Source organism: Garra rufa, chromosome 23, assembly GCF_049309525.1.
Source record: "Garra rufa chromosome 23, GarRuf1.0, whole genome shotgun sequence".
In the NCBI taxonomy this organism is placed as follows: domain Eukaryota; kingdom Metazoa; phylum Chordata; class Actinopteri; order Cypriniformes; family Cyprinidae; genus Garra; species Garra rufa.
In genome coordinates, this window is record NC_133383.1 from 30,589,835 (window position 1) to 30,600,504 (window position 10,670).

Consider the following 10,670-nt stretch of genomic DNA (forward strand, 5'->3'; position numbering starts at 1 on the left):
AGAAAAGCAAGACGTCTTGAAAAAACTAGGGAGTTGAAATAGCAGCTGCAGCCAATGATTGATCCTCTGCTGCCATCTTCTGGTCATTTTCATCTTAAAAAGACATTTTTTTGTCGTCTTTATGAATAAAAAGTGAATCTTTGAAGTTAATTTTATTGCACAGCTGTAGAGTTGAAAAATACTAAAGGCTTTCAAATATTACAAGATTTTAAAAATGTGTTTATGACTATGAAGGCAAGTTAACGTTAGCCTAAACAGGTTATGATAGTGTTTCGCTGTCAGCATTTAAATGTAGAACTACGCAGGTCTCCTGGGATTACCAGATTCAGCATTTAAATATGTTGTTAAATAATATGAAACTGAATATTCATGCCGCTATCATTATTTACGATGTTGTAATTATTATTTTTCTCAGTTTCTGATAAGAACGAGGCAGTAGAGGAGTCTCAAGAGTGTCCACCGGTATACAGCACATACAAAATGAGCTTCAGCTGAAGTTTATGAGCTGGCTTATCATTATACATAAGTCACGGCATAATTACTGTATTAAAACTACTTTTACAATGCAAAATTTCCCTTATAATGTCTATTTAGAGAACTGGGAATATGATCAAACAGACTACGTAAAAAAACATAATAAAAATACATTGTATGGGTCAAATTTATAATTTTTTCTTTTATGCCAAAAATCATTAGGATATTAAGATCATGTCCCATGCAGATATTTAGTACACTTCCTACCGTAAATATATCAAAACTTAATTTTTGATTAGTGATATGCATTGCTAAGGACTTCATTTGGACAACTTTAAAGGCGATTTTCTCAATATTTAGATTTTTTTGCACCCTTAGACTCTCAGATCTTATCCTAACAAACCATACATCAATCAAAAGCCTATTTATTCAGCTTTCAGATGATGTATAAATCACAATTGATTCTTATGACTGGTTTGATGCTGCTTTTTGGTTATATTAAAGCTATAACATATTGAAAAGAACAGCGATTTATGAGTTTGAAATGACACAAAGAAGACTAAATGATGACAGTTTTCATTTTTGGGTGAGCTAAGAATTTAATCTCGGAATAAACAACAGGCGTTATGATTCATACACTTTATTTTTGATGCATCCTCCAATGGTTTACATGACTCTGTAGCAAAATACTGCAATATGAAATCATATTAAACGGCCTCTATAACGCACTTGTAAGCAATAAATTAATAGACCTGTACACAAATAATTTCTAAATGCTCAGGGTTCCTTAGTGGTTCAGAGCAACACAGAAGGGAATATACGATTATAAACGTTCACAAGCACCGACAAATTAAACACAAAGGATTGATTTAAAATAACACTTGAGACGTTCTTTAGCACGTGTCCTTCAAAGTAATTTCTGATTTAAATGAGCTGGTGAATTAAATGGCGACCAAAGTGTGGCAATGTGTCGATCGACTCCACATTTAATAAGTCTGGCCCTCGTTTTCTCCTCCCAGGGTTGACTTTCAACGTCTGAAAAACAAAAAAAGAAAAGGACAATTACGCCTCAGAAAGGGACAGTTTCGTCAAATGTAAAGGAATCCCAAATCTTTAATTCAATAAGGAGACAAGACATGTTTGAAATAGAATAATAGTAGAGTAATCGTCATAACATTTAACGTGAAACCTTGAATTGATGGAAATTAAAAGGCAAAAAGGAAAGCATTACAAGCATAAGTTCCCATAAACAATACGACCTTTCCAAGGTTAAAAAAGAGAATTTGTTAGGTGAAATTAAGACGGTTTACAGGTGAAGCTTTATCCACCGCTGTCAGTAGAAAAATCACACAATACAAATATAAAAAAGCACTTCTCCAGCGCAGCGGCATCCAAGTACAAACCGGCTTTTAGCTCATGGACTATTACAGCTAGCGAGCTACAAATAAAGAAAAGCAAGCATTACAAATAAGATTAGATTAGAAGTGCATTATTAACACTGGAAAGTCCAGAGAAAGCCGGATCCTTCGAAAAGTGAACGGTTAATTTTAATTCCGGCTCTCGTCATATTTTACCATTACTTGATGGGTGCCTGTAAAAAATGGCATTACATTATAATGTATGATTACAGAAAACCAATCCCAAGAAGTTTTAAAAGAAACAAAGAAAAGAAGATAAAAGCTTGACGTGTCCTTTTTATGTTTTTTTTTTTTTTTGTTGTTGCTGTGGTTGTTTTGTTTTTTACAATTGGTATACAGGATGTTGGAAGACCATACCAAATGGGAGCATTCGAGAGCGTACGCCTCTCGTACCCTGTCCGCATTGAGCGGGCCTGAGACAATCGGGAAGTCAGCTCATGGCCTGCAAGGAAGTCCCCGCTGGCAGGTACAAACAAGGTATATGTCAGAGTTAGGAGACAACATTCGTGGGTTTCCTTGTAATTCCTTATTTTCTGGTACCCATTTAGCAGTACTGTACCTGTTAATTTTTACAGTTAAACAAAATGGCAAGAAACAGCCAAAAGCCAGCTGTTACATTACTGCCAACAAAGTCTCTATGTTACCACTACTGTAAAGCACTTGAGGGTGCTGTGAAACTTTAAAAGGAAAACAAACATTAAGCAAATGTACATCAGAAAAAGAGGGATTTGCACACTAAAGGTGTGCGACATACCTGCGCGTTTCTGCCTTAATACGGCTTGTAACTGTTTTGATGGCCGCCTCGCCTCGGGGATTTGCCGTAGCCGCTCGGCTGATCTAGAGTTAGGAGCAGAAAACACAAACAACGCAGGTGTCTACGGTTAAACGTGTTGGCACACGGTCGCTCGAGAAAGGCGGAAAACAGATCACAACCTCAGCAATTTGGGTCTCGGAGCCAATTTGGAGACACTTGCGGGATACTTACGTTAATCGTATTCAAAGATTCTTTCGAAATACTGTGAGAGACAAAGATCTGGCGTAAATGACTGTTTGGAAACTGTTTATTATTTTCTAAAAACGGCCGCCGTCCAGCGGCCGTTTCTTGCATGGCCTACAGATTTACACGTCCAATGGATTCAAAGGCACTTTGACAAAATGTGTTTCGAAGCTAAGACATCCCTTTCTATATTTAGCACCATAGTTATTATAATACATATGTACAGTATAGCTTTGTGCAAGCAAGCCTTCCCTGTAAGACAAAAAGCAACTGCAGCAATGTTCTAGAGTTTGTTTGTTTCTCTCTCGAAGCGTAAGGCATGTATGATACAAGCATGTGCATTCTCTGCTCAGATAATTTAGTGCACAACTGTCATAGTCCGGGTCGAGTACCGACAATCCACGATACAATATATCCTTAGTTTTTTCATCTCTGCGTTCACAAACAGTATTACATACTGCTGTAGTCACCATATCCGTAGTAGTTGTTGTAACCCGAGTAATCATAGCCCCCGTATCCACCATAGCCTTGATTGTTGTAGCCATAGTTCCCGTAATTTCCATAACCTTGATTCCAGTAATTTCCGTATCCCTGGTTCCAATTCTGATTGGGACCTGCAACAGATGACAAATGCATATATCACTGTTAACAGGCTGATTCGGCAAAAAATACATAGCAGGCTTTTGTGCCATTCAGAATGAAATTTAACATGAATGTGGACTGGGGTATCAAACATAACGCAGATTTTTAATTTTTAATTTAAGGGCACATGTCAAGAGATTTTGGGCTTTTTGGGTTTTCACAAAGTGTTTTTTCAGACTAGTGGAAAGAAAACATCCAAAAGACACTGTTAAGTCTTTCTTTTATAGCACTCTATTTGTGTTAATAGATTTCTATTTGCAATCCATATTTTTAAAGGCTGTTTTCTCAAAATTGAGTTTTATCACCTACACTGAGCCATAAATCTCCACTTCAGGAGCACTTACACACACCAAACTTTACATTTTTATTCCTGTCCATATCCTGAAGGTTTTTACAGAGGGATTTGTTCAGATATAATTTGCTTGAAAAAAAAAAAAAAAAAACACACATTGTTTTCTGACTGTTTCAAGTTTTTTTCTGACAAAATAAGATATCCAAAATTCCCTCTGTAAAAACATTTGACTCTAATATGTCAAAAAAAATGACATATTAGAATTCAGATTTTTGTACTGGAAATTACGCAAATTACTGCATATTTCATTAAATAACGCCTCATTTGCATATTTAAAACTAACATTTTAGAAAACTTGTAATACTAAAAATGTTTGCAATTATCAATGTAATCAATCAACTGAGTAAGGCGATAACTATTAGTTCATTTTTTACCCTATTCACCTGCAGTGTCTCGCCTTAAAGGAGTAGTTCACATTCAGAACAAAAATGTACAGATAATGTACTCACCCCCCTGTCATCCAAGATGTTCATGTCTTTCTTTCTTCAGTCGTAAAGAAATTATGTTTCTTGAGGAAAACATTTCAGGTTTTCTCTCTATATAGTGGACTTCTATGGTGCCCCTGAGTTTGAACTTACAAAATGCAGCTTCAAAGGGCTCTAAACGATCCCAGCTGAGGAAAGAAGGGTCTTATCTAGCAAATTGATTGGTTATTTTCTAAAAAAAAAAAAAAAATTACAATTCATATACTTTTTAACCTCAAATGCTTGTCTTGTCTAGCTTTGTGTGTTCTCTGTGTAGAGATTAAAAAGTATATAAATTGTAAATATTTTTAGAAATTAACCCATCGTTTTGCTAGATAAGATCATTTAGAGCCCTTTGAAGCTGCATTTAAGCTGCATTTTGAAAGTTCAAACTCAGGGGCACCATAGAAGTCCATTATATAGAGAGGAATCCTGAAATCTTTTCCTCAAAAAACAATTTCTTTACAACTGAAGAAAGAAAGACATGAACATCTTGGTGGACAAAGGGGTGAGTAAATTTGTAAATCTGTACATTTTTGTTCTGGAAGTGAACTACTCCTTTAATGGCATTTAGAGAATTAATTGCCATTTTATGGATCATATTGGTAGAACACTTCATGTCCCAAAATGCTTTGCTCAGTATATAACCATTTACAAAGATTTGATATTATTTTGATGCATTAGATCAGATACACATCTAATCACTTGAGAAAAACATTCATCCAACAGACAGTTTTCCAAATTAGCCGTGTAATTATGTTTTGCTGGTTAAATTTAGAATTTTTTTATACTGTAATTCAGACGTTTTTTTCTTTAAAAAGAAAGAAAATTATGTCATTAAGTACTCACCCTCGTGTCGTTCTAAACCTGTAAGACATTTTTTCATCTTCAGAACACAAATTAAGATATTTGATGAAATCCAACAGCTTTCTGCAACACAGACACGTTCAAGACCCAGGAAAGTAGAAAGGACATCAAAAAACCAGTCCATCAGTGGTTATTTTTAATAAAGTTGTTATTTTTGTTTTCTTCGCGCACAACAAGTACTCTCGTAGCTTCGTAAAATGACAGTTGAACCACTGATGTCACACAGACTGTTTTGACAATGTCCTTACTATGTTTCTGTGCATATTGTTGTCTATTGAGGATCAGAAAGCGCTCGGATTTCATCAAAATTATCTTAATTTGTGTTCCGAAGATAAACAAAGGTCCTACAGGTTTGAAACAACATGAGGGTGAGTATTTAATAACAATATTTTCATCCCTTTAATGTGGTGTTATATTTGATTTAATAACGCTAGATACTGACGCACCTCCTCTCCCTCTGACTCTGCCGGTATATCCTCCTCTTCCGCCCCACTGCTGCTGCTGTTGGTACTGCTCCTTTGACATGGCCACCTTGATCTCACACTGCAGACACAATGACAGATTTCACAACACTCACAGTCAATGCTGTCATTTCACCAAAATAATACACTATAATACAAAAAATGTGAAAATATATCATTTAAACGCGATTATTGCATGTTTTGAAATAATAAAGGGATATAACATTTAGGATTTATGTCAAACAGCGGGACCAGGCACATCATGATTGTTATAAAACTGTACCTTGCTTAAACCGATGTTGTGGTACTTCTTCTCCATAATTTTCTTTACTGGCTCCTCCTCTTTAAATGTTATAAAACAAAAACCTCGTCTTTTATTTGTTTTGTTCTCCATTGGCAGCTCAATGGAATCCACCTGAGGAAAATGTAGAAATGTAAATCATTTAATGTTTTGTCACAAAGTGAGTACACCCCCACATTTCAGCAACCATTTTAGTATATCTTCTCAAGGGACAACAGTGGAGAGTAAATCTATACTGCTATACAAGCTGCACACTGACTGCTCTAAAATACATCCACATTTAATCACTATAGTATTGTCCCTTGAGAAGATATACTAAAATGGTTGCTGAAATGTGAGGGGTGTCCTATCAAATCTATCAACTGTCCACTTTCTCCATACCTCTCCATAGGCATCGAAGTACTCTCGGATCTTCTCTTCTGGAGTATCTGGGGAAAGACCTCCTACAAATATCTTCTTCACAGGTTCTTTGGACTTCATGGCCTTGGCTTTCTTAGGGTCAATAGCTTTTCCATTCAGTTTGTGCTCCTTTTGTGAGATCACCTTTGACAAGGAGCAGACACACATCAAGATTTAATTGAATCATTCAACTCAAATGGCACAAATACACACAAAACTCTATCTGGCAAAGATACCTTTTCCACACTTTCAGCCTCTTTAAACAGAACGAAGCCAAATCCTCTGGACCGGCCTGTCAAAGGATCCAGTTTCAAGGTGCAATCGACCACCTCTCCAAATTTAGAGAAGTAATCTTTCAGGTCTTTCTTTGTTGTGTCCCAACTCAAGCCTCCAACAAACATTTTCCTAAAAACAAAAAAAAAACTGATGTGAGAACAGACTGTGGCAGAAGATATCACAGTGATTTATATTAGCCAAAAACCATTATAGGCCGAAAGACAGGCGATTATAGGGTTTCTGCAGGGAAAATGTACAACTTTTTAAGACCTTTATAAGACCAATTAAAGAAAATTTAGGAAAAAATTTAAGGTAACACAATACATTAATATGTGACCCTGGACCACAAAACCAGTCTTAAGTCGCTGGGGTATATTTGTAGCAATAGCCAAAAATACATAGTATGGGTCAAAATTATTGATTTTTCTTTTACGCCAAAAATCATTAAGAAATTAAGTAAAGATCATGTTCCATGAAGATTTTTTGTAAAATTCCTACTGTAAACATATCAAAATGTATTTTTGATTAGTAATATGCATTGTTAAGAACTTAATTTGGACAACTTTAAAGGTGATTTTCTCAGTATTTTGATTTTTTGCACCCTTAGATTTCAGATTTTCAAATAGATGTATCTTGGCCAAATATTGTCCTATCCTAACAAACCATACATCAATAGAGAAAGCTTATTTATTGAGCTTTCATATGATGTATAAATCTCAGTTTTGTCAAATTTAACCTTATGACTGGTTTTGTGGTCCAGGGTCACATATGTGCTCAAACTAGCAGCACAACATACAGCCAATGTCCATTAGATTTTAATTCATTAAAAAAATGTATCTTTTACTGTATCTTCGGATGCACAAAAGTTATTCTCTTTCTAAGTATTTAGATGCAAAAATGATATACAACAAGAAGTCTTCTAGGAAGTGATCAAATTAAGTAAATTTATTATTAAAAAGGACAAATATCGGCCAATGGACAATAGGTTTTTAATACCCTAAATATGACATAACTCGACTTTCTCAAAAAAAAAAAAAAAACTCTATCTTCAGTTTGCATCTTAAGCAAATGTATCTTGATTAAGCAATATTTAAGTATTTGTATTTGAAACACTTTAATGATTTTAAGTATTTTTGATACAATTTATGATCTTTAGGGCCTTACTTTGCGTAACTGATGACTTTTAAGACCTTTGTAAGACCAATTAAAGAACATTTCTGAATGTAAATGTGTAAGGACGACACAAGAGTTGTACTAGCAGCACAACATACAACTAATCTCCAGTATATTTAATTAATTATAAAAAAAAAGCTTAACTGGTATATTGCATCTTCTGATCACACTGAACAAAAGTGATTCTAAAGCAATAAGATTCTAAGCAGATAAGCATCTTGATTAAGCAATATTAAAGTATTTGTATTTGAAACAATTTCTTGATTTTAAGTATTTTTGATACACTTTATGACCTTCAGGGCCTTACTTTGTGTATATAGAAATTTTTAAGAAACTTTTAAGACCTTTGTAAGACAACTAAAGACATTTTTGAAAAAGATTAAAGGGAATGTGTACTCTCAATGTAAACACTTCTGAACACACTGCACAAAAGTGACTCATTATTTTTGTCTTGTCAATGCAAATGTCAAAAAATGTAATTTAGATGCTCCTTGTCAGTACTTTTGGTCTTGTTTTTCCAATGCAAATGTCTACAAATTCTGATCAAATGAAGTAAATTCATTGTTAAAAAGGACAAATATTGGCCAATGGACAATGGGGTTTTAAATAAATATGACATTTGACTTAATTTCTCAAAAATTAAACAACATTTAAGTACTTGCATTTGAAAACAAGACAAACATACTGACATGTATGGAACATTTAATGTCACGACTTCATGATTTTAAGTATTTTTGCTACAATTTATGACTTTAGGTCCTTACTTTGTGTAAATAGAAATTAAGACTTTTAAGACCTTTGCAAGGCAATTAAAGACATTTTTTGAAAAAGATTAAAGGGAACACAATACATTAATATGTACTCTCAATGTAGGACACTTCTTAAAGACACTTCAGTATTTTGTCTTATCAATGCAAATGTCAAAAAAATCGTTTAGATGCTCCTTCTCAGCACTTTTTGCCTTGTTTTTCAACGCAAATGCCTACAAATTCTTTTTAGATGCAAAAACGTGATATTAGAAGTCTTACAGGAAATGTATCAAATGAAGTCAATTATTAAAAAGGACAAATATCGGCCAATGGTTTTTAATACCATAAATATGACATATGACTTACTTTCTCAAAAAAAACAACAACACTTAATATCTTCAGTTTGCATCTTAAGCGAATGTATCTCGTTTAAACAACATTTAAGTATTGCGTTTGAGAACAAGGCAAAAACACTGACATACGTGAAACATTTAATGTCATGACTTTATGATTTTAAGTATTCCTGCTACAGTTTATGACCCTAAGGGCCTTACTTTGTGTAAATGGAAATTAAGACTTTTAAGACCTTTGTAAGACAATTAAAGACATTTTTTGAAAAAGATTAAAGGGAACACAATACATTAATATGTACTCTCAATGTAGGACACTTCTTAAAGACACTTCAGTATTTTGTCTTATCAATGCAAATGTCAAAAAAATCGTTTAGATGCTCCTTCTCAGCACTTTTTGCCTAGTTTTTCAATGCAAATGCCTACTAATTTTTTTTAGATGCAAAAAAACGTGATATTAGAAGTCTTACAGGAAATGTATCAAATGAAGTCAATTATTAAAAAGGACAAATATCGGCCAATGGTTTTTAATACCATAAATATGACATATGACTTACTTTCTCAAAAAAAACAACAACACTTAATATCTTCAGTTTGCATCTTAAGCGAATGTATCTCGTTTAAACAACATTTAAGTATTGCATTTGTAAACAAGACCAACATACTGACATGCATGGAACATTTAATGTCATGACTTCACGACTGTAGTATTTTTGCTACAATGTGTGGCCTTTAGGAAATGGAAATGAAGACTTTTAAGACCGACATTAAAGTCAGGATTAAAATGCTTCAAGCCTTACTCGCATGTCACATGACGTTTAGTCATTAATTTATGACATAATACGACGGAACTACAACAAAGCACTTTGAAACAAACACCATTAACCATTTAATCCACTGAGAGTCTCTCGATGGAAAAATAGACCAGTGTTGACATTTGGAAAAACATTTGAAAGGCAAATGTGTTTGGAAACAGCTGCAACCCCGTGAATATGCGCACGCGACTAATGAATATTCAGAGTCTGACTGATACATTCAGGTTATTTACAAAGTTTGTTCTTCAAATGTGTGCTCTATAATGAGAAACAGATAGTTTCAGACAAAAAAAAACATGTCGAATAGTCTCTCTAGACCGATTAGTAGACAGAAATCATGTCTACATTCACGCTATTTTGTTTATTTACAGTCAATCGCAATGGTGTTACTGAGGCCGAAACTCACCCCTCATCTTCCTCGTTTTTACTAGCATCTATCTTGGAGCCCTCCGCCTCTCCCTGTCCACCATCATCAGCTCCTGAGATGTCCTCTTCACCGAAACCTTCTCCATCATTCTCCTCCATCTTCATCATCGGGTCTTCGCCCAGAAACTGCTCCTCCGACATCTTTGATCAATTCTCGGCGAAAACACGGGATATCTCAGCTGTTTTTCCTGAGGAAAACGTCGCGTGTTGATACTCAGCTGATCTTGAGGTAAACCGTGTTTAGTTAGGCTCAGAATCGCGTTTGTTTTAGTCTGCTTTCAGGATGTCGATGGCAACAGCGTCCATTCACAAAATGGCGGCGCAACGGAAGTTGAACGTCATGGCGTCACGTCGCTTTTCACAAACGCGAACGCTCATTGGTGGCACTCGTCTCTCGTCTGTTTATTCCCAAATATTTTTTTTATTTTTTTTTTTTTTTTTAAGATTAGGTTCCGTGTAACATACTATGTGAATGCAGAGAATGAAAGAAACACAAAACAAGCAGG

General features: G+C 34.8%; 1 protein-coding gene across 6 annotated transcripts; it reads right to left on the reverse strand.

Moving 5' to 3' along the window:
• Positions 1–1,047: 1,047 nt before the first annotated feature.
• On the reverse strand, positions 1,048–10,478 carry hnrnpd (heterogeneous nuclear ribonucleoprotein D). Of its 6 annotated transcripts, XR_012341741.1 has the most exons (9): positions 10,145–10,478; positions 6,612–6,780; positions 6,358–6,519; positions 5,959–6,090; positions 5,661–5,757; positions 3,348–3,503; positions 2,647–2,729; positions 2,250–2,351; positions 1,048–1,509 (listed from the first exon to the last, which is right to left on the reverse strand). XR_012341741.1 is itself a non-coding variant. In XM_073829619.1 (8 exons), the coding sequence occupies exons 1-7, from the start codon at positions 10,303–10,305 to the stop codon at positions 2,662–2,664; spliced, it is 933 nt and encodes a 310-aa protein (XP_073685720.1). In that variant the 5' UTR covers positions 10,306–10,478; the 3' UTR covers positions 1,048–1,509; positions 2,647–2,661. The 6 variants fall into 6 exon arrangements, 4 of the variants coding, with proteins under 4 accessions (XP_073685720.1, XP_073685721.1, XP_073685717.1 ...); XR_012341740.1 differs by having other exon boundaries at positions 2,250–2,729; XM_073829619.1 differs by lacking the exon at positions 2,250–2,351 and having other exon boundaries at positions 3,360–3,503.
• Positions 10,479–10,670: the final 192 nt, after the last annotated feature.

What these genes read in the sequence shown, in the direction of transcription:
- hnrnpd (XM_073829616.1), bottom strand. Translation starts at nt 10,305, where the DNA reads ATGTCGGAGGAGCAGTTTCTGGGCGAAGACCCGATGATGAAGATGGAG. An exon ending in AGGCTGAAAGTGTGGAAAAG is followed by an intron (nt 6,520 to 6,611) that starts GTATCTTTGCCA and finishes TCCTTGTCAAAG; the next exon opens with GTGATCTCACAAAAGGAGCA. An exon ending in CGGATATGGTGACTACAGCA is followed by an intron (nt 2,730 to 3,347) that starts GTATGTAATACT and finishes TCCTAACTCTAG; the next exon opens with ATCAGCCGAGCGGCTACGGC.